The 23,613-nt window shown below is 41.9% G+C and overlaps 1 protein-coding gene across 3 annotated transcripts in view; it reads left to right on the top strand.

The window, feature by feature from the left end:
• The window catches only part of CHCHD3 (coiled-coil-helix-coiled-coil-helix domain containing 3), a 116,945-nt gene extending 94,120 nt beyond the window's left edge, over nucleotides 1-22,825 (top strand). For all 3 annotated transcript variants that reach the window (XM_079304019.1, XM_079304020.1, XM_079304021.1), the window contains 3 exons: nucleotides 430-500; nucleotides 17,855-17,990; nucleotides 22,732-22,825. In XM_079304019.1, the coding sequence (XP_079160145.1) occupies nucleotides 430-500; nucleotides 17,855-17,990; nucleotides 22,732-22,758 (234 nt within the window). In that variant the 3' untranslated portion in view covers nucleotides 22,759-22,825. The remainder of the gene's footprint in view (nucleotides 1-429; nucleotides 501-17,854; nucleotides 17,991-22,731) is intronic.
• The last annotated feature ends 788 nt before the right edge of the window (nucleotides 22,826-23,613 follow it).

Genomic DNA, 23,613 nt, shown 5'->3' with positions numbered 1-23,613 from the left:
AGAGCAAAAGGGAAAGTTGAGCTATAGTTAATTTATTTATGGTGGGACTTTGAAGCAGTGAGGCTGTGGAGATGTGTGAGGAACACAAACAGGGCACTGCAAAGAAATCAAAAATCACTATTTTGATTTTAATTTGCAGTGAAGAAGTTGCAAAGACTCCAGGAGCACCTTGTGCTAATATATGGCATTCTTTCCTCATGTCCCTTTAGAGTTTCTTCCCCAAGAGCCATTTCTTTTAAAAGCCATTTCTTATTAAAAACAAACAAACACCCCCAAAAAAGTGATTTGTGAAATTTTGTCATTTTATGGGTAGGCTTGAGGGTTTTTTGAAACAACTTAAATCCAAACCTATCAGCTTTATTGACTAGATATTAGCATGCCTGCTAACAACACTAACAGAAATCTGTTTTTATTCTGTTTTTCCTCCAGAGTGCCCAGTTCTACAAGGTCACCACTGAGGAATACCAAAAAGCTGCTGATGAAGTCTCATCTCGGTTCAAGTGAGTCCCTTCTCCTTTTTTTTTTTTTTTTTTTTTTTTCCTGGCAGCTGGAGGAGTTGTTACCACATTAAAATGCACAATAATTCCCCTTTCCTCCCTCACAGATCTTATTAATCCCCCTGGTTGTTGAAAGGAGGGAATTTGGGAAAAATTTGGAGGCCAAAAGCTGCAGAGAAATGCACATTTAGTATATTTATTGTATCAATTACATCAGTTTATAATTGATATAAATTATATTAATTTATAGTTGATAAGAAGCATGAAATATTCTAAAAATAGCTTCCCTTTCTCTGATGGAGCTCCAAAAATGGGATTCCAGCTTTGCATCACAATCACACCATGGGAAAGATTTAAATGAGGAATTTCACTCTGCCCTCAACAGTGAAGGTCAAATTAAATAATTTTTATTATTCCTGAAGAAAGGGAAGTGAAGATCTGGTAATTGATGGATCAAAGTGACAGTGACCCTTTAGCCTTGGACCTTCCCTTTTGGGCTGCTTCATCCCTCAGGCTCCAGGTTCCATTTATCATTTTACTGAGGACACAGAACTTTTCACAAGCTCAATTCTCTCCTCTAACCAAGAAATGCTGCAGAAAATGAATTATTCTGCCACGATTTTTGTAGCTTTGTGGAGGGATTTGCTTCTGGTTTGTGTTTTGTTTTGATTTTTGATGAGCAGGAAGAGAAAAGTCCTTTCTGAGCTGCTGATAATGATACAAATAAAATTTTAAAGTACAAGAAAAACTCATTTTATCTCTTAACAGCATGAATTGTTGAATAATCCCTGGTGTATATATAAAAATTTTGTAGTGTTTAATGGTGCAGGGTATATTGAACACTAAATTTATCTATCTCTTAAACAAAAGGGACAGGATGACCATTGATCAAGGTCTGATTAAAGCAGAATTTGGAGGGTTTTCCATCATGCCTGGAAATCCAGGAAGGTTGGGATAAAATTCCCACCTGGCTTTCTCTTTCCTTTGTTACACTGGGATATTTTCAGCTTTCTAAATCAAATGGATGCCTCATTTCACATGCATTATTCCAAAAGAAGGTTTTGTTGGGATTTGGGTGGGTTTAGTGGGCACAGATGGGTTTGGGGATTGGGTTTTTCCTCCTGATCCATAAAGGATTTCCTAAGTAAATCAAATATTTTGGGTTCCTTTTTGTGCAGAAATTGAACTGATTGATAGAGCATCAAAGGAATTTAAGGAAACCATTTTATAGGGTGCAGAAATCAAGGAATATTTATTGAGGAGAATTTGGATAAGGAATCACATTCCTAACACTTGATGGGAGTGGACTTCTCTTAATTTTCTAGAAATTCAAAGTATACATTGAAATCATCCATTTGACTGGTCTTTAATAGCACTGCTGCAATTACTGTGCTGCTTTTGCACTTGAAACCAAATTTCCTAAAAATTATTTGGGAATTTTTACATCAGTGGATCCATTATTGGTCCACTGCCTTCCAAGAAAAACAAAAAGAAATAAAAAGGTGCCTGAAATATGCACATAAATTACGTCAGATTTGATGAAGTGCCTGAAATACCAATATTACTTTACAATTTAAAGGGTTTTTTTTGTTTTTTTTTTTTCCTTACATCAAATCCTTTTCAAGACTGTGTCTTTTTATTGAAGGTTTCAATGCAGGAGGTGTTATTTTATCACTGCCTCTTTTATGGAACTTGATGGATAAATGAGGAATGATTTAGTGAGACCTAAAGATGCTCTTTTGGTGTCACAGGCACTTCTTGTGTGCAGTTTAATTGCACGTGAGGATTGAGAGGACAGAGGCTCCAGTGGTGTTTAAAGAGTTGTTTAATTGGCTGTAAAAGAAGAATTAAATAAGGTTGAGCTGCTAAATTTTGTTAATGCATAAAGCCATGTGCTGCCTGTGATTGCAGGTTCCAAGTGCAAGATTAATGGATCTAATTGTGGTGTTATTAGCAAATAGTCTGACTTTATTTTAGGCATGTCTAGAATTAGGTACCCAGTTTTAATGATATAACTTGAATTTCTTCCACTTTTTAAGCTCCATCCCTTCCAAGAGCAAGAAGTGGATGGTGTTATTATATATTAAATATTTCCTGGATTTTCCTTCCTCCATTTAATCCCTGAAATTACATCAGCTGTGGCTTCATCAGTCTCTAGGGATAATTAAACCCCATTAAAAGGGGAAAAATACAAATATCCCACATGGATTTGGATCAGAGACCTGGCAAGTCTTATGTCTGCAGTTCCTATTGCTGCTGCATTAAACTGATATTCCAAATGTCCATGTGGAATGTTTTATCTCCACCAAGGCCCCTGATTCACATTGATCAAATTGGGAATTATCAAATGCTTCATCTCTTTACCAGCCTAATTCCCATTGATCAAATCCTAAATGAGCAGGTTCAGGCAGTTCCTGCAGTCCCCAAATCACATTAAAACAACATTACAGGGCCATGCTGCCCCTCCTAAAGCTGGAATTATCTTCCCACAGTTACATTATAACCCCAATTATTCCATTATGAAGATGGCTCTGTCATAATGAGGAGTTTACACAAGAAGAGAAGAATGCAACGTTACAGGAAGAGCTGGGCTTTGGGCAAGGATTTGAACTTTTCCTAATCAAATTCTCCCTTTGTTTTGTGGGGTTTCTTTTTTTTCCCTTAATTTGGAGGGTTGGGAGTGGGAAATTCAGCAGCTGCAGCAGTGACATTTTATTCCCCTGTGGTGTCTCGAGCCAAGTGACATCTTCATTATTCATTTAAGAAGCAGAGAGGGCAAAGGCAGCCTAAAATAAATGTTTTTATCTTTGGTGGGGTTTTGATTTCTGGTGGTATATTTAGAATTCACAGCTGTGCATTAGTGATTTTTCCTCAATATTCCTCTCCTGTTTCACTGCTCTTGTGGACAACGTGGAATTGCTTCTTGCTGCTGGGATTTTTTGGGAAAAAACTTCATCCCAAGTTCTTCCTGGGGGATTGATTGATCAGTTTGTGATGAGGTTTTCCCCAATAATGGAATTAAAACAATTCAAAGTTTGCTTGGACAATGAGAGTTGTAATCCAGAGGATCCTTTGCATCATCTGGGTGTTTATTCTAAATCACAGATTTGTGGGGGGGGGCTATCCTTTTATTATTTGAACATGATTCTCTCCATCAATTCTCATAGAATAAATGGGAATAAATGACAAATCATCAATATCATACCTTCCTTTAATTAGAATTTCTCTATCACAAAGCTTGGGTCATTAATATTTACTGAAAATAGAATTTAAAGCATTGTTATCATTAAAAAATCACAGAGTTGTTTGAGCTGGAAAGGACTTTAAGGATCATCCATGCCATGGACACTTCCCCCATGAAGTTCTGCTTGATGCTGAGCTGTGAATATTTGAAATATTTGCAGCATTTCCTGTGTTTTTTGACTGATGTTGCTGTGACTGTGAAGCTGAGAAGAAGCATAATGAAACCACAGTAAATTAATAACAGCAACACTTGGATATTCAGATATAATTGTCTCACAAAGCAGTGGTGCCAATTCTCTGGACACTGAGGGGGGGAAAAAGCAGAATAGAGAGAAAATCAGCTTTTTATTGATGATTTTGGACAGAGTCCAGGGAAGTGTGGCTTTATTTCCCTGTCCTCATTACCCTTCTGATGTTGGGGCACATATGGTGACTTTGAAGGGCTCTTGCACTGCCTGGAAATTAGGAATATTGATAGTTTCTTAATGCAAATATCTTCAGTCACCATCATGCTGCACTCACATACCTCTGTAACATAGAAATCTGTGCTGCAGAGAGCCAGGCAAAGAATTTGTGCTTGAATTTCTCCTTGTGCAAGACCCAGATTTCCAGTTTGTGTCACCTCTTTAAATCACATCATTGATTCCCAAAGTGGTTTGGGTTGAAGGGACCTTAAAACTCATCCCATTCCACCCCCTTCCCTAGACCAAGTTCCTCCAGCCCATCCAAGCTGGCCTTAAATTAAAAGTAACAGCTTTTAAAACCTAAATTAAAAATACAAATTACCAGTTATTTATGAAATACCACATAGTAGTTATTTTTCAAAAACTGAAAAAAAATCCTGCAGGCTTTGTGCCTTTAGTTAGATTTTAATTTTTTTATTTTTTTTGCTTAGCCAAGGGCAGTGAGCTCTGCACAGAAACCTTCTGAATTAATGTTTTCTCTTACAAATACAGCAAATAGAGGTGATGCTTTGTCAGGAGAGAACCACTGCAGGGTTGTTTGCCCTGATGACATTGTTGCTGGTGATATCCTTGATTTTTTTTTGTCACATGTTCAATCTGGGGATGATGATCCCAAGTTACTCCTGACATCTCTTAGAGAGGTGTGAGCTGTTTGTAAGTGATGCTGGGAATTACAGAATTAAAACACCACAGCTCAGCTCAGCCACTGAGCTTTTCTTAGCAACAGAGGTACCCAAAGGTCTTGTTTCTCTTTCTGCTCCTGCACCTCTTCACACACAGCTGTGCTCACACCAGGAGAGGTTTTTGAAGTGTTTCAGGCAGAGGTGTCTGATCTCAAACACATTTCACTCCACCAGCCAAGTGTAGGTGCAGTTTTCATGGCAGTGATGCTGTCACCCCTCTTAGCCTGAAACCAGTCCAAATTCTGAGTGCACAGAGCTGCTTCAGGTGGGGAGACACCACAGAGACTGCAATAAATCCTTCCAGCCCCCTGTTTGTCATGGACACCCCAAACCCTGTTCCTCTTGAGTAAACTCTGCTCTTTGCTCAGCTCTCTCAGTGGTGGGCTCACCTGAGGGGCAGCAGGAGCAGAGCTCACTCCAGAAATCTGCTGGATTTGCTGCTGCTTTGTGCAAAGGATTGTGCTTTGACCCAGGGACCCAAAAAATCATCCAGTTCCAATTTAAAGAGGAGACTCAGGTGGGCAGCAGTTCCCCTGTCTCAGCTGCTCTCCACCTATAAACAAATACAAGAATCCTTTGGCTGTTCTCCAGTCACCCTTTGGAATCTCTCAGAAATCCCTAAAGTCACTTTTCAGTGTGTTGACCTGTCACTGCCACTGCAGACATGACAATTCTGGGTTTCCCTGCAGCCACAGGTGTTTAACTTCATTCCTTTGAATTGGATTTGGGGCTGGATGCAGATTCCTTCAGAACAAACTGGTGGGATATCTGTGTGTTTCTCTTGCACTGACAATCTGGGCATGGGGATGTGTGTTCATTGAAATCTTGGAGCTCTGATGTGAAATTTAAATGTGCTTGTTTGCTCAGGAAAGAGGGTTGAAGCTCTGACTGTGTTTTTTTGAGAGTTGCATTAACTTTTAAAATCCATTATTCAAAATTTAGATAGCACATTAATAAAGAGGGCAAGTCAATTCTTTCCATGCTTGGCATAATCTTTTTTTTTTTCCCCCCTTTTCTAGAAATCATGGGTACATTCATTAAATCTCCCCTCAGGCTATCCCCAGTTTTTCCCACAGTGATTTCCTTTACTCTGTGTAATGGAGAAAGCAATCTTAAAATTAATGTTTATAAAGCACCGAGCCAGGAGTAGGATTTTTTTATTATTATTATTATTACTAAAAAAAAAGATTTTCTGGGAGTGGGGACAGGTAGAACAGGATAATTATTGTAGGATATTGTTGTGGGGGAATAACTGTGGGATTGAGTGGGATAACAGTGTGGGATTGAGTGGGATAACAGTGTAGGATATTTGGGGATAACTATGTGGGATAATTTCCCTGTAGGAGGGGAGTTTGAACTGGATGAACTTGATGATCTTTAATATCTTTTCCAAGCTGAAGCACTCTGTGATTTTAGGACCTGCAGGTGCTTTCCCTATTCAGAAGGTCCTTTTCCTGTTCAGGTGGATGTGTTGGGATGAGAAATGTGTTCAGCTGCTTTTCTCCATTTGCTTACAGAGCGACCCAGAGTCATTTAAAGATTTCCCTGGGAAAGCAGTGAGTGAAACTCTGCCCTCCCATCAGTGGCTCCCAGTTCTGAATCTCCTTTTGGGGACCAGCCCAGTGCTGGGAGAATTCCTGGATCCCTTTAGGGCCAATCCCTGCTCTGGCTGCAGGTTTGGGAGCTGCTCCCAAGGAATGAGAAGCTCCTCCCTTTGTGTTTGGCATTCCAGGCTCTGCCAGGGGACATCTGGCAGCCTCTTCCCTCCTCCAGGTTTATTCCAAACAAGGAATAAAGCCTCTTGTTTTAATGCCTTATCCTTTGTTGGGATTTCCTCCCAATTACAGCATTAAAGCTGGGAGGTTAAACCCCACAGCAGCTCCTTTTTATTATTAATTTGTTCTGTACTTCCTAATCTTTTGTGGTTGAGATTTACAAATACCTTTTCTAAGGATGTTTTTAATGAGGCCAAGCCATCTGTAGGATCAAATCCTACAAATCTCACTTGGGAGCCTCCAGCACAGACCTCCCTTTGGGGAAGGGAGAATGTTTCCCAGAGCTGGTGGGGGGATTTTTTTAAGGAGAATTCACCTGTTCCTGGGTACAGGGTGATGAATTAATTACCAGTTATCTCTATATGTTACCACTTGACATGTGGCTCCCCTCTTTTTTTAATCTCCTTTCCAGTAGTGTTAGAAAATCAGGGAAAAAAGAAAAATACACCACAGCCATTCTGCTTGGAGTGCACCTGAGGGAAAACACAGTTTAAAGGCAAAGTAGGCAGTAAATATTTCAGGAAATAATCTCAAATTTTGGGTTTTGTTGCAAAGGGTTGTCAGACTCAGAAAAGATGGTTTGTAAAATGAGTATTTAGGTCTCTTGTAAAGTGGTTAAATCATAGGATCACAGAATGGTTTGGGTGGGAAGGGACATTAAAGGACATCAGTGTCACCCCTGCTTGTAGGGACACTTCCACTGTCCCAGCTGCTCCCAGCCCCAGTGTCCAACCTTGGACATCCCAGGGATCCAGGGATTCTCTGGCAATGCCAGCCCAGCCAGCAATTCCTGCCCCAATCTCCCCTTCCCCAATTCCCTGGGTCCTGTCCCTCCATCCCTTGTCCCCAGTCCCTCTCCTGCAGCCCCTCCAGCCCCTACAAAATACAAATTAAGACAGATCAGGTGCCCCTTCTCCTCCTTCAGAGGGTGTGAGTGCCACTGCAATAAATTTATTAATTCTGTCAGATTTTCAGTTCAGGGCCTGAATAAAAAACCCCTCAGATCTCTGCTAAGAGGAATGAAATCCTGATCATTTCCCCTCCTAACTGCAGTTCCTTGAACACAACCCACATTTTCCTGGTGCCTCTATTTTGTGTCTGAAAATTCCCACTGTATCCCAATGCGCATTTTTCAAGCCGGAAGGGGAATAATTCCATCCTGTATGGAGAGAAATGAGAAAAGCAGTTATTCCTTTCAAACTTCCCTTGCCACTTAACGTGGCTCCCACTTCCAAGCCATTTAGGAGCTCCATTAAGCCCCTGGGTTTGCTCCTGTGCATGCATTAAGAGCAGAGCTGGGGTAATATGGAGCAGATTTGCTGTATCATGGACACATTTATGAAGATTGATAACAGCCAGGGCTCAGTGTTAACTTTTATTTTCAAACAGGCTGCAGGAGAAACTGCCTGGTATTGCTTTGGGGGCTTTGATTTATGAAAAGGTTGCTGCATGAAAAAGACATCCCATAAAAGCAGCTCTGCTGGCAGGAGCATTATAAAGTAGGGTTGTGAGTAAAGCAAATAATAACCAACTGTAATTATGTTCATTATTGTCTCTCTGAGCTCTCTGTACCTTTTTTTTTGGGAGGGTTGCACTTATTCCCTCCTCACCTTTTAAGTGGACTCACCTTTCCCATGGGGTGGGATGAACATGAATAAAAATCCTGCTGGTTTCTAGTGGCAGCACCCCCAAAAGAGACTTTTTTGATTTGTATAGAATGAAAGAGGTCACTGAAATTACACCTGCTTGCACAGGTGATGCCAGGAGGAGGAAAGGTCTGTGGTAAAAAATGCTGTTTCTCTTACAGCTCCCATCAATGATGCATTTTCCTCTAAATTATGACTGTTCTATGAGGGTTATTTCAGACTGTTGCATTTAAGCCCCTTGAAAACAAACCCAAAAATCCCAGCATGATGGCAAAGATCACCAGCTTTCAGAACTATTGTTTTTTATTCTCTCAGCCTGGCACCATCCTTTGTAACAAGATGAGCCTGAGCAGGAGCAAGCTGAATTCTTCACTCAGCAGCAATTAGCAGAAAACTTTAGTGGGAACCAATTGAAATCAAGGGGCATGACCTAAGTGGGAGAAATGTGAGTGGTTAATCTAAAGTTTGTCAAACTTCAGCTGCTCTCACTTAAAAGCATCCCTTTCCCAAAGTACTTGAAGACTTTGCAGAAAGAAAGAGGAGCTTGAAAATCATCTGTGCTGAGGTTATAAAACACAAGAATGACTTTCTTGGAGCAGAGTGAAGTTCTGTTAAATAACCAGTGTCTAATTAATGCTGCCAGCACACAGAGGGGGTGAGGAGAGACCTCTGAAGGGTCTTTGTTGGCTGGCACTGAGGTTTCCATCAGGAAACTGCCCCTCTGCCTCAGACTGTTCCCCTGGTGCTCTCACAGGTCCAGGGAATGGTTTGGGTTGGAAGAGACATTCCAGACCATCCAGTGCCACCCCATCCATGGCAGGGACACCTCCCACTGTCCCAGGGGATACAAACCCCAATGTCCAGCCTGGCCTGGACATCCCAGGGATCCAGGGATTCTCTGGCAATGCCAGCCCAGCCAGCAATTCCTGCCCCAATCTCCCCTTTCTCAATTCCCTGGGTCCTGTCCCTCCATCCCTTGTCCCCAGTCCCTCTCCAGCTCTCCTGGAATGTGCTGGAAGCTCTCCCTGAATTCCCTTCTCCAGGTGAGCACCCCCAGTTCTCCCAGCCTGGCTCCAGCCCTGGGAACATCTTTGTTCCTCAGCCTAAGGAAAACACCCACCAACAGGAAGTGAAAAATTACTTGAAATCTTAAAAAATAATTGAAATTAAGAGAATAATGAAAAAAATATGAATTTTGGTATTTACAGCTCACCTTTCCAGCTCCAGCTCTGACCTGGTCCTGGTGAGAGGAACATTTCCCTTCCTCAGGTGCCACAAAGGATGTTGAGGGAATTCTGTTTTAATGTTTCTGTGACACATTGTACATCCCATTAAGGCTAAGATACATCAGAGCAAGGTCCAGCAGCCACTGATTATCAGCAGGTGCTCAGTGGGATTATTGCTCTTTGTTGCAGTTGATGACATTTGATTGTTGTTACAGCCCAATTCTATTTTATGAAAAGAGAGTCTCAGCCTCATCCCAGTCCAAGATTTGTGGAATCACATGTGCCCTTTGTTGCTTAGCAGAGTGAATCCAAGCTTGTTTTCTTAAATAACTTCATGCCCAAGTGAAAAATTGGCATTTATTCTGCTGTCTCTTAAGATTCCAACCTTCAGTTCCCTCGAGTGATCATCACCCACGGGAGTGACCAGGCTTGAAGTGTTTAACTGGTGATTGCTTTTTCTGGATGCTGCTCCTGCCCATAATATCTTTAATTTTTGTGGTCACTTATCAGGGTTTGGAGGCCTTTTATAGCTGAGGAGAATAGTTAAATATATATTGCTCTGGAGAGTAATATTTGGATAATAATGTGCCAGGAGTTAGTGGCTTGTGGTGCTTTGTGTTGAGTGGTGTAGTTGACCTTTGCTAGAGAGGAGGAAAGTGTCTTATATTATTTGGCATCTTTAGAAAGGCAAAACTGGTTGGTTTGGGGTTTGTTTTTTTTGTTTTTTTTTTTTTAAGTGTGAGACTGAAGATTTAATCACCACAGTTTGGGGATGATGGTGTGATGTCAAACCTTTACAAAGCCTGCAGTGAGTTGTAGCTCTCAGGAAATAAGTGGCAGTAATAAATCCAGGATGTACTTTGCTGTCTGGATTTGGTTTATGATGCTCATTTGGGTCTGTCTGTAATTTTTTTTTTTTGTATCTATGTGCTTTACACACACAGTGATGTAAAGTTACTGTGGAAAATTTAATGCAGAGGCAGAGATAACATTAAAATGAATCATTTAAGTAGATGGAACTCTGTCTTTTTTGCCACCTTTATATAGAGGCAAGTTTCAAACTTGCAGAATTATTTTTTCCTTTAAAAATTAGAAATACCAAGGTTTAATCTATCATGTAATGGTACTTAATATATCCAAGGAGTTCTGCAACTTTCATCACCACTTCTATGAGAAATCCCAATCTCCCAGAGCCTGGATCTGCCTTTCCATGAGCTGGAGCTGGAGCTGAGCAGAACCTTGATTCCTTTAATTCCCTAAACCTTCAGAAACCTCCTCCAAATTCCTTATTAGGAGTGAATAGTAAGGAATTCTATCACATGGTGTTGTTTGCAGTGATGATCCTTGACTTGTGTTCCCCTGAGCAGCCAAGTGGAATCTTGCCAATCTTCATTAAATAATTCTTTTTTGGGTGAGTAAGGCTGAGCTCAAGTGATACCACATGGAAACTCTAAAAATAATCTGTGATCTGGGTTTCCAGGATGAGCTTTGGATGGCAAATTTTGGTTTGCTAATCATGGAATTAGAAGTGTTGACTCCATTCTTTGGACTCTGGAGCTGGGAAGAATTTAGATTTTGTCCTCAACAGTGGTGGGACTGTATCTGGGATCATTCTTTGTCTCTGAACTCAAAATTAGGAGATGGGTTTGCAAAGCCAAGGAGTATTTCTCTATATATTTCTATATATAACATTTAGGTACTACAAAATATTCCACAGAGATAAAACTGCTCCTCCTTGAGTTCCTTCTAATTAAAGACTGCATTTGCTAAATTCTCTTTCCTACTATGTAGCAGCATCCATGCCCCTGTTAGAAGGAATTTGTATCATTGCCATCCATGTGATTATTTATTTTAGTATCCTGCTATTCACTAAAAGCTGTCCCTTAAGCTAAAAAGGAAAGTACATCCTAAATTTGGGTAATTCCAACACTCTGCTCCTCTTGCAGCTGCAGGAACCAGCTGTGGGAGAGGTACATTTGTGCATTTATGGTGGTGTGCTTTGGGTTTTAAAAGGGTTTTCCTTCTATTTTTGGAGGGGGAGGGGGATTTTATAAACAAATAGTGGTTTGGGATAATGCAAGTCTGATCATATCAATTTAAATAAAAGTATTCAAACTGATTTTGTCTGTCAGGGTGGATGGGAATGCTGTCTATTTGATGGTTTGCACCTTGAGATATTTGGAATTTAGGCAAGCACAGCAGGTCAGATCAGGGTCTCCTGAGCTGGGAGTGAGTTTTTAGGGAATACTATAAAAATGAGGGAAATGTTCAGTGATGCCATTTTGCCTTCAAACAAATGGGGCTGTGAGGCTTTCCTGAGCCAAATCTTGCTTGTAATCTCTTCATGGGTATCTCACACCTTCCTTTGTCATTATTTTTGAACATTATTTTTGACTGAGAGACCAGTCTGGCTGCCCCTGTCCTGTAATCATTGAGATTTCATTCTGTAATTCATTGATAATTGAGATCCAGCCCTTGCAGTTTTCTTCTCTGGGTGAAGAGATCTGATCCTGAGGACCTGAAGATTCTCTTTGGCAACCAGTTCATCCAACAAATCAGGATTCACAACCAGGACACTTTTTTCCTGTTGTCTTCCTCTTAAGTCTTTGCCCAAGAAAAGCTTTAAGGATGTGCAAATGTGGAATTGCTCAATCCTGGAATGGTTTGGGTTGCAAAGGACCTGGAAGCCCATCCAGATCCACCCCCTGCCATGGCCAGGGACACCTTCACTGTCCCAGGCTGCTCCAAGCCCCATCCTTGGCCTTGGACACTTCCAGGGATCCAGGAACAGCCACAGCTTCTCTGGGAATTCCATCCCAGTCCCTCCCCACCCTCTGAGCCAAGAATTCCTTCTCAAGATCCCACCCAGCCCTGCCCTCTGGCAGTGGGAGCCATTCCCTGTGTCCTGTCCCTCCATCTCTTGTCCCCTGTCCCTCTCCAGCACCTTGGAGTTCTGATTGTATTTACTTTTTTGCCAGATTTAAGGCCATAATTTCTCTCTGATAACCTCAGAGTTGTTCTTCCCTCCCTGTGTGAACTAAATTAATTCTTACAACACAAAGAAATTGTTTCCATTTTGTTTTCCAAGTGGCTGCTCCAGTACCCAGCCAGCATTCCAGGTGTTTTACCAGGTGGGAAAACTCTGGTTTAAAATCTCTCTGGTTTAAATGTCTCTCTTCATGCAGTGGGTGTGTGTGAATGTGATGGAATCCTCCTCTTCTCTTCTCTTCTCTTCTCTTCTCTTCTCTTCTCTTCTCTTCTCTTCTCTTCTCTTCTCTTCTCTTCTCTTCTCTTCTCTTCTCTTCTCTTCTCTTCTCTTCTCTTCTCTTCTCTTCTCTTCTCTTCTCTTCTCTTCTCTTCTCTTCTCTTCTCTTCTCTTCTCTTCTCTTCTCTTCTCTTCTCTTCTCTTCTCTTCTCTTCTCTTCTCTTCTCTTCTCTTCTCTTCTCTTCTCTTCTCTTCTCTTCTCTTCTCTTCTCTTCTCTTCTCTTCTCTTCTCTTCTCTTCTCTTCTCTTCTCTTCTCTTCTCTTCTCTTCCTAAGTTCCAAAGGCCAAAATATTTGAAATTAATCTTTATTAGCTTTTGACAAGGCTGGGTAAGAGATGAAATAAATGAGAGGATGACAAACATTTCCTTGTGATTTTGGGTGTGCTGGGGTTTTTGGAGAAAGGACATAAGAATAACCCAGGGAAGGTTAATACTGAACTTGATTATGAGTAGCACAAAAGGTGCTACAACTTTCAAGTCATTTATTTAGTATTAATTTGTAAATTTTACATTCTCAGTTGCAGAGCAGAAACCACCTTGGTTCTCTTCCAGCATTTCAGCAGAGATTTGTTAGGAAAATTCTTTCTTTTCCACCTTTTGGAGAAGTCACACTCTGCATTGGGAGTGTAAATAAAAGCAAGAATCAACTCTGCACTACTTGATCTTTTGCTGGCAGCACTTCCCACACAGTGATTGTGAGGGCTCTGTGTGGGCACAGCTTGATTAGGGAGCAGCAGTTGGAGATTTTCAGCAATCAGATCTGTGTTCTTCCCCCCAAACCATTCACAGAAGAACAGAACCATTTGGTTTTTGCCTCACACATCTCGAGTCATCACCTACTGCATGTGCAAGCTTTAAAAATAGTTTAATATCAAGAGTAAATTAATGTGAAAACTAAAAATAATGGTGCAGCAATTCATTACCATATGCCCTTTTGTCTTTTTTTTTTCTCCCCTGGGTTGTGTTTTACAACTATTTTCTGTGCTACCCATCCTGTGGATTCACTCAGCAGTGATGCTGCTGGAAGAGGTTTTATGGGTGAGGTAATGTTAAAAAAAGAGGAATCCTCTGACCAGCCCCATTTGGGTGGTGATGGGAGCACAGGTGCCTGGCTGCTGTTTCAGAGGTGTCCTTCAGGCTCTCCTGAGCTGAGCTCATGTTTCTCTTGCTGCCTCCATGTACAAAATCCTCCTGTGTGCCCTTTCCTGTCCATCTGCTCAGTTAAATCCATCTCTGTTCAGGCTACCAACATTCATTTTACTTTTTTTTTTCCTCCTGGCTAAAAGAAGAGGAATCTTGCCCTGTGTCCAGTGAAAGCAGTACTGCAGATTCTTCCCTACCCCAAATTCCTATCACCCCTTTCATCCTGCCACTGGCTTCCTCATCATTGTTACCCAGGAAAATCACACATCCTCTGCTTCCTGCTATTTCCAGTTCCCTGCTGAATATTTTTGGCTGCCCCTGGATCCCTGGAAGTGTCCCAGGCCAGCTTGGACAGGGCTGGAGCAGCCTGGGACAGTGAAGGTGTCCCTGCCATGGCAGGGGTGGCACTGGGTGAGTTTTAAGGTCCCTTCCAACCCAAACCCTTCCATGATTCCATGAAACACATCTTGCTGTTTCTCAGAAGGAATTTCTGCTGGACACAGAGTGTTAATTGATTAAATTCCCACCAGTCCTTCTGAAACTCCTCTTGGCTCTTCATAAAGCACCTGAAAACAATTCAGCTGTTACACACTCATTGCCTCAGTTTCCTTTTGTTTCACCATATGGTTACATCCATTTATTCTTCCTTACCTTTGTGTTTATTCTGAGAACACTGAGAAAAGAAACATCCTCTGTTTTTTTTTGTTGTTTATTTTACATTCTGCCAGGTCTGGCTCCTCTCCTCCATCAGCAGGATTAAATAAAACAGGTCAGAACATCCTCTCCAACACCTGTGCTGGTGCTCTGGGGCTCAGTGGGATCAGGTTCATTTGTAGGGTTTTGTTTTCAAGTTGAGACTCCTCTGGATTTCCCCAGCACTGCCCCATGCTGGGAACCACCCCCAGTTTGTGGAGGAGGCACAGCAAGGTTTGATTTTGAGGATTTGCAGCTTGGGCTGTTCTGTACTGCTGGGACACAGAGCATCACTCTGCTCTGTTTTATTCAGCACTTCACAAGTAGCCAAGGGTTACACAAATAAAATCAGCTGCCTTTGATAGGTGTCAGCACTTTAATGAGGAATTAAATTAAGCCCTGGGTACTCCTGCCCATCTCATGGCACTATTTTTATCTCTCCCTCTGCTTTTTTGTTGCTTATTTCCCCCCCCCCCCCCCCCCCCCCCCCCCATATTTTATGACAATTGCCTGAAGTCCTGATCTGGGGGGGGATTATTCCAGATACCTGCATAGCTGGAAACTCATCATCCATTCAGATTCCTTCAGTGAGAGTGTCAGTTTTAGCATGAAACTCACCCAGCTCACTGTGGTGATTTCAAATTTCCTCTTTAGTAGACATTTTGTTTGAATGCCATGAAGGGGCTCCTCTCCCCAAGCCCCCAGGAGCACAATAAGCTATGCTCTTTGAGAGGGCCCAGATGAGTACAAAGTTCTCTTCATTAAATTTTCTTTTCATGCTTTAGCATGGAATATTTCTTTTATTTAAGACTGTCTCTCTCATCCTGTTACCTTTATGAGGTTGTGATGCATCAGCTCTCTGGAAAAGGTGGGTGCATGGCTCCCTCACATTTATTCCAGCACTGAAAGATTATTCTGGCTTGGGAGGTGCTTCAGGAGCAGCTGGAGAAGGGAAAGCAGATCAAAGAATTGCAAACTTAATAAAAACATGTTGTTCCATGTGCTGCTCATGTTGACTTGTGCTGGGATTTTGGGTGTGATGGTTCTGGGCAGGAATTCTGGAGTTGAACTGAGTTGCAGATCTGTCAGCATCCCCTGGCATTCCTGCTGCACTCCCATGGTTTGTGTGCTGCTGTTTAGCTGGGAAATCCCTGAGCAATGAAATAAATAAATACAGTGTAGGACACAATCTTGTTTACTTTACAGGGGTGATAGGACAAGGGGCAAGAGGTTTAAATTGAAAGAGGGGGGATTTAAATGGGATATTGGGAAGGAATTCCTGCCTGGGGGAGTGGGAAGGGACTGGAATGGAATTCCCAGAGAAGCTGTGGGTGCTCCTGAGTCCCTGGCAGTGTCCAGGGTTGGACACTGGGGTTTGGGTCACCCTGGGACAGGGGGAGGTGTCCCTGCCATGGCAGGGGTGGCACTGGATGGGCCATCCCAGAGTGCTCCAAGCTCAATGTCCAACCTGGAACTTAACATTCCAGGGATCCAGGGGCAGCCACAGCTTCTCTGGGAATTCCAGCCCAGCCAGGAATTCCTTCCCAAGATCCCATTTAAGTATTAATTGATGTAATCATAGCAGCTTCAGGAGGGTCTCTGTCAGGGAGATATTTCATTCCCCTTTGGAGGAGTTTCCTTGCTGTTGTTTCTGACCATCCATCTGTGAGTCCTGGGATCCATCCCTGACAGAAATCAATGGGAAACCCTTCAGAGGAGTTCCCATAATGCTCAAAGGAACCTCCTTTCCCAACAGGAGATCCTGTGGTTTATGGCCCTCTAATGCCAGGCAGTAATTTCATTTTGTGTTTCCCAAAGGTGCCAACAGAGCATTAGGGGAGTGGAACAAGCATTGATCAATACAGAGACAGTGCTCACCTTCAGATTAATCCAAGAAATGGACTTGGGTGACTTAAAGGAAGTGGCCTTGTTCTCACTGACCTAAAACAAGTCACTGAGGGCCAGGAGATGTGTCTCACAGGGCTCCCATATGGCTGGCAATGTATGGAGTCCTTCAAAACATCCAAATCAGGAATAATACCTGGATTTTGGTCACTGATGGCATGGCTCTGGGGGAAAAAATCAAATTTAGAAGCTTTTTATCATGGGTTAGAGAATCCTCCCATTGAACTGGCTGTAAATATATTGGCAGAATTTATGCAGCAATGCTAGAGCAGCCCATTCCTTTATTCTTCACCTGTATAGAAGAAATCACTTTAAAATCACTTGTGAGCAAAGGCACAGCAAGGTTTACTGTGGGTATTTTTAGTTAATTCAGGCTCTCTTGTATTGTTTTATCAATTCAAACCAGAGTTTTGGGCATTTTAATTGAGCTTGGGTTTAGTTGGACCTAAATCATCACAACTGGAGGTGTCTGCAGAGAACATCCTTGGTGTTTCTGGTGTTCCCTGTCCCAATCCAGACCTTGCCACCCTCCCTCCATATGCAGCAGTTTGTGGTTGCACATTTTGATGCCTGAAATGCCCTTTGATGCCTTTGAAGCACGTGCTGATCTCAGCAGAGGAGGGATTAAGGGAAAATCCTCCTCCATAAGAGTCTGCAGAAGTTTGAACTTGGAGATCATGAAGTGTGGAAGCACCTGGGACTGCATTTAAATTGTGGTTTAGGTTTCACAGATGCAGGGTAATGACTGAAAGGAGAAAGAGATGTTTTATATAGGTACCTACTGTAAAATCAAGGTGACTTAATTTCCCTTTTTTTAGCACAACATCTTCAGTGATTGTCGAGAAATCAATACCCTGGAGGAGCAGAATTTGTTCTTCATGTGTCATTTCCCTGCTAGAGGAAAACAGAGAAATGAGAATCAGAATCACAGAGTGGGTTGGGTGGGACCTCAAGGATCACCCAGTTCCAACCCCATTTCCATGAGCAGGGACAGCTCCCACTATCCCAGGGTGCTCCAACCCCAGCCTTGGACACTTCTAGGGATGGGGCAGCCCTGGGTAATCCTCACAGGGAAGAATTCTTTCCTCTGGAAGTGCTCAAGGCCAGTTTGGACAGAGCTTGGAACAGCCTGGGAGTTGTAGAATGGGGTGGAACTGGATGTGCTTTAAACTCCTTTCCAACCCAAACTGATTCAATAATAATAATAATAATAATAATAATAATAATAATAATAATGATGATGATAATGCAAGATTTTTGTCTTTCCTGAGATATTTTAGAAGGAAACCCTGAAGTGTTCTCTGTTCCCACAGGAGGTATGAGTCCCACCCCATCTGTGGGGAGCTGCAGGATAAAATCCTCCAGTGCTACCGAGAACATGCCCAGGAGACCCTGAGCTGCTCTGCCCTGGCCAGCCAGTACCTGAACTGTGTCAATCATGCCAAACAGGTGAGACTCTGGACCTGTTCTCACTGAAAAGTGATGCAGTGATGGGCAGAGGAATTTCCAGTTAGCCCTTGCTCCATGCCTAAGCATTTCCCAGTTCCCAGAGCTCTGTGGAAACACTCAGATTTAAATGCTGAGGTTTCCAGCTGTTCCTCTGGGAAGTTGTTTAGTGTAGGAGCTTTTGCTGTTGGCAGATGTTTCTTTTTATCTATCTATCTATTTTCTTTATGAGAAATTTGTGGACTCATTGGTCACCATTGATTTCTTTTATTTTGTGTTATGCAAGGCTCTAAAACTGTCTTTTACCTGCTCTTCCCCTCCTCTCTTCCAGTTTTGTAGGGTATGGATGTCACTGCCAATTAAAATCTTTATGCTTTATTAGTGCAGCATGAAGTAAAATGACAGAAGTATGTAAATCATTAAATTAAATAAAGCTACAATTTCTCAGTTTTACTCTTTTTTCATCAGCTTGCATCTTTCAAATACAGAAATGCATATATTGACCTCAGCTGTGTTCTTAAACAAACCAAGAAATGTGCTCACAGCCCACGTGCAAGATGTGTAAAAAGTGCTGAAATCACTCTGTTGATCTTTATTTCTTCTCAAATCTGGGAGTTAATATTTGAGCATGTGAGGACACCCATCTTGATGTGATAGTGGAGAGCAGAGCTGGTGTTTGATCATGGTAATCACCTTCCCTTGGGCAGAAAATCCCTGAGACTTTGACTCTGATCTTTCTTGGTAAATTTTTGTTTTCAAATGCTGCTGTTCCCAAAGATCTGCTGGAATTAACACAGCTGGTTGTTCCTCAGGCCCTGAGAGCTCCCTGTCCCTTCAAATTAATTTCCTTTAATTGATCTTTTATTGATATTTGTTGTGCCAGCCCTGGAAGTGTCCATGGCCAGGTTGGACAGGGTTTGGGACAGTGAGGTGTCCCTGCCATGGCAGGGGTGGCACTGGATGGGCTTGAAGGTCCCTTCCAACCCAAATTCTTCTGTGATTCCATGATTTCTCCTCCTTGATTGCACCAATCTCCTTTTTTAGGAGAAATCCAGTGAATAAAATGAGAATCACAGACTCATTAAGACTCTTAAGACCATCCAGTACAGCCAAGGCCACCACTGACCCTGTCCCCAAGTGCCACATCCTCACAGATTTTAAACCCCCCAGGAATGGGGACTTCACCCCTGCCCTGGCTGCACAAGCCTTTGAATGAAGAAATTTTCCACAATATCCAACCCAAACCTGCCCTGGTGCAACTTGAGGCCATTTCTGTCACTTGTAACCCTGTTTTGGTTTGTTCTGTAGTGGATTTCCCCATGGCCCTGCAGCATCTGCAGTACTAATTTACTGTATGTACAACTTCTTCTGATTTTTTAAAGTATCCAGGAAAAAATGGATTAATTGCTTAGACATGTTTAAGCTCTAACTCGAGTTTGTATCTGATAGGAATTTCTTCAGAAGGCTCTGATGAGGATGAATTAATTCATGTTCAGAAGGTGCAGGAAAAGCAAATTGCATAAATATGAGCATTAGGTTTTTGAACCCTTTTAAACACCTTTTTTTTTTTTTTGGTTGAAGATCTTCATCCAAGCCTGTCAAGTAGTTAAAAGTGTTTCCTAAATGTTTCTGATTCTGTTTCACACATGCTTCAAGATGAGAATTCAGAGAGGTTTCTCTCATGATAACAGAGAAGGAGAAGCCTTTTATGATGGAAATATTTGCAAGCAGGAGCAATTGTTTTTCATAATGAACACCAGCCCATCCTCCACATGCTGCAGCTGTAATTGTAATTATTTTTTACTCACTGTTTGCCCACAAGTCCAGACAGTTACTTTGAAATAATTCCTAAATGCTGCTAGAAAATCACTTCAAAATTACCTTGTCTGTGAGCTTGGTTGGGAGCCAGAGGAGGAAGGGGGGGATAAATGGCAGATTCAGAAATGAAAAAGTTAACTGACACTGGCTACAAGAAACAAAGGAAGAAGAAAATTTGCTAGAGGGAATAGAGCAAGATATTGAAAAGCAAATAAGTGAACTAATCCGATTTCCTGGCAGTGAGTCTGGGCACTTGTGCTCGGGCTGAGCACACTCTGTGCTTTTCATAAATTGAATTTATTGACTCCTCTTTCTTTCCTATCTTGCTTATAATTATCTCCCCCTCTCTTCTGTGTGCTCCTTATTTCTCATGCTGCCTGTAATCTCATGTCTCTATCTGTCCTTTCCTCCCCTCCTTAGAAAAAAAACCCTGAGAGTTGTTAATTCAGAGGGCTTTGACACATTGTTGTATCTTCCCTTGAAATCTCTTCCCAAAGTCATGAGAAGCTGGGGGAGATAAATTAAACTCTGTTATTAATGTTTGCATGTTATTATAATGATAATGCCAGTAATGGAGAGGAAAACTTAACCTAATGGAGCCATTAAGGGGAAGATATTTGGATTGTGTGTGGCTTCCACTGCTGAAGTAACTCCAGAGCATCCATGGATTTTTCATCTTTTTTTTTCTGGTTTTCCAGCCATGGGTATGGACAATAGCTGTTAAAATATACATTTTGGAAGTTCTTTTTCTCAATTTTTTCCCCACCTTGGGCTACAAGAAGTTCTGATCCTTACATAGAAACACAACTAGTCCATGGTTTAACAAATCTGGGCAATAATTTCCTGTTAAACCATTGAATTCCAGAAGGATTCAGGTCTCTTCAGGCAGGTGAGGTTTAAGAGTACTTAAAATAACAAAACCAGCAGATGCTGGTGCCTGACAGCCTGGCTACAAAATGTTATCCTTCAGCCTTGTAACCACTATTTTTATTTGTTGGATGAAATGAGTCCTTAATTATGCATCCTAAATAGAATAAAGCCAAGATTTTAGTCTCATCCTTCAGTATTTTTATTTGATACCAATTTCCAGTCAAAGAGAAAAAGACATGGAATTTTTGTATCTGGAAACACTGAATTGAAATGTAACAAAAAGGTCTCATCATTTAACACTGCCCTCATTGAAGGAACTTTATTATGGACCTGCTTCACTCCATGAGGTTTTGTAAAAAAAAAAAAGGAAAATGTTTTAAATGTATTCATTTAAAAGGGTAAGAAAAAACACTAAAAAGCCCAAAATGCAGACAAAACCAAAACACCCCTGTTTGTCTGAAGGTGAAATTTTGTGGGCAGAAATATGGATGTGATCAACAGATATCTTCAATTTTTTCCTTAGGACACTAAACAAAAGTAGCTCGTTTTTTCTCAGATCCCTTGGGAATTTCCTCTGTTAATTTGTACAGTGTTAAATGGACAGAAATTTAATATTCAGCCCAGAGCTGGCTTGGAGTGAGTCTGTAATTCCTCTGCAAAAAGGAAATTTCCAGGTAGATGAGCCTTCCTGAACTTTCTAGAAATCTCCATGGAGGTGCCATGGATGTGAGATTGGAGATTTTGGTATCAGATGAAACTTCCCCAGATTTTTGTTTGCAAATTCACCCAAGGAGCACAAAATTGACTCCTTTTATTCCATCAGCTTCTTCTTCTCTGTGGATTCTGGAGGATTTTGGGGGTACAAGGACAGACACCACCTGTTTGTGTGGATGCCTTGAGGAATTTTGAAGTCAGAATTGTTGGAAAATCCCTCCAGGATCATGAAGTCCAAGCATTCCCAGCACTGCCAAGGCCACCATGTCCCCAAGTGCCACCTCCAGATTTTAAATGGCTTTTAGTTCCCTCCAGGAATGGGGACTCCACCCCTGGGCAGCTGTGCCAGGCTGGACAATCCTTTTGGGAAAGAGATTTTATCCCAAAATCCAATCTAAGTGCAGTTCCTAACCCTAGCACAGTTTATTTTCAGGAATAATATGAGAATTTGGTTGAACCCAAACCCTGATATGGTTTTAATTCACTTTATTGTTAATTATCCCTAATTTCCATGACTGACAATGCAGCTCAGATTTCCAAGCTGTGTAGTGTTGCTCAGACACCTGAATCAGCTGTTTGGAGGTCACCTGCAAAATTTTAAGGTTTAAAAATTCAGAATTATCAAATCCCTTCCTACCATTCCTTGCAAGGAGACTCATAATTAGTTCTTATTTGTTTGATGGGTTTTGTAGACAATAAAAATAGTTTGGGTTGGAAGGAGCCTTAAAGGGACAGGGACACCTCCCCCTACCCCAGGCTGCTCCAAGCTCTGCCCAGCCTGGCCTGGAACATTTCCAGGCACAGGAAATCTGATCTAGTGAAAAGAATGAAATGATTTTTAAGTTCCTTTCCAACCCAAACCATTCCATGATGTGTGGTTTCTGTAATGAAGCCCAAGGTGAGTGCAGCCTGTTCACACTGTTGGGGTTTTGATTCTGACTGAGCCCAGGGAGGAACCAGGTGAGGGATTCTCAGTCATGAGTGTTTTCAGGATATTTTTCCTCAGGAGTTTAATTGCTGGGAATGGGATTTTTCTTATTGTAATGTCAGGTGGTTGAATTTCCTTTAATAGCCACAGCACTAAAACCATGAGAGCATGAAAATGGGTCATTAGTGAGACTCTTCAGACCTCCAAACCTGTACTTGTTGAGTCCTCAATTTGCTTTATTCTGCTTCTCTGACTTGTCTCTGGCATGATGTGTTTATCAACAACGACTCTTGTTCTGTATCCTTATTTTAAAAACTTGCAGCCAAAATTCAGGGACTGTCTGGGATAACTTGGAGTTACTAAAATATGTGTTTCTCCCTCTCTCTTCCCTCCCCTCTGATCATTTTTTTGCAGCAGAGACTGCTTGGGAGAGGAGGATAAAGGCATTGTCCAAATCAAGCACAAGACCATCAACTAATTTCAGCAGAAGAGCTTTTTTTTTTTCTCCCCAAGAATGATCTGGCAGCCCAATAAAGAGAAGAAGTGGAAGAACCATTTGAAGGGCAGCCCAATAAAGAGAAGAAGTGGAAGAACCATTTGAAGGGCAGCCCAATAAAGAGAAGAAGTGGAAGAGCCATTTTTAGGGCAGCCCAATAAAAAGAAGAAGTGGAAGAACCATTTGAAGGGCAGCCCAATAAAGAGAAGAAGTGGAAGAGCCATTTGCAGGGCAGCCCAATAAAAAGAAGAAGTGGAAGAGCCATTTTTAGGGCAGCATCCTCACAGCTCAATCACACACCTGGGTCTGATTCCAGCTGAGCTTGCTGCTCTGCCTTCCCACAGCCCATCACTGGTGATTGGAGGAAGGGAAAGAAAAGATCCTTTCTCTGGCCTCAGAGAGGGGAGATATCCTTCAAATGCTGCTGTTTCACTGGAGAATCTCCTCTCTGGCAGAGGCAGGGGGGTGTAACCCTTGCAGTGCTGGGATGTGGCTGTTCTGGTCCCAGTGTCAGAGTTCTCCTCACATTGTAGAATTGTAAATTGTGCTTTAACTTATTTCCCAAATGACCTGGCTTGATGAAGTGTCTCTCTGCAGGCCTTCTGCTGGAATGATGTTTGTGATCCAACACTTTGGGTGCTCCATGGCCTTTATTTCTGGGATGGTTCTGTTGTGCTCCTTGCTGGTATCAAGTCCTGACGAGAATGCCTCTGCACCAACAATAAATCTATTTTATGCACAGGATTGATGCTGCAGTCTGTCTCCCTTCCCACTCCTTGGGGGTGGATGGTGTTCCCTCT

Source organism: Erithacus rubecula (assembly GCF_903797595.1).
Source record: "Erithacus rubecula genome assembly, chromosome: 4".
In the NCBI taxonomy this organism is placed as follows: domain Eukaryota; kingdom Metazoa; phylum Chordata; class Aves; order Passeriformes; family Muscicapidae; genus Erithacus; species Erithacus rubecula.
Note: the sequence above shows the minus strand (reverse complement) of the source record. Positions and strands in the feature narration are given on the sequence as shown.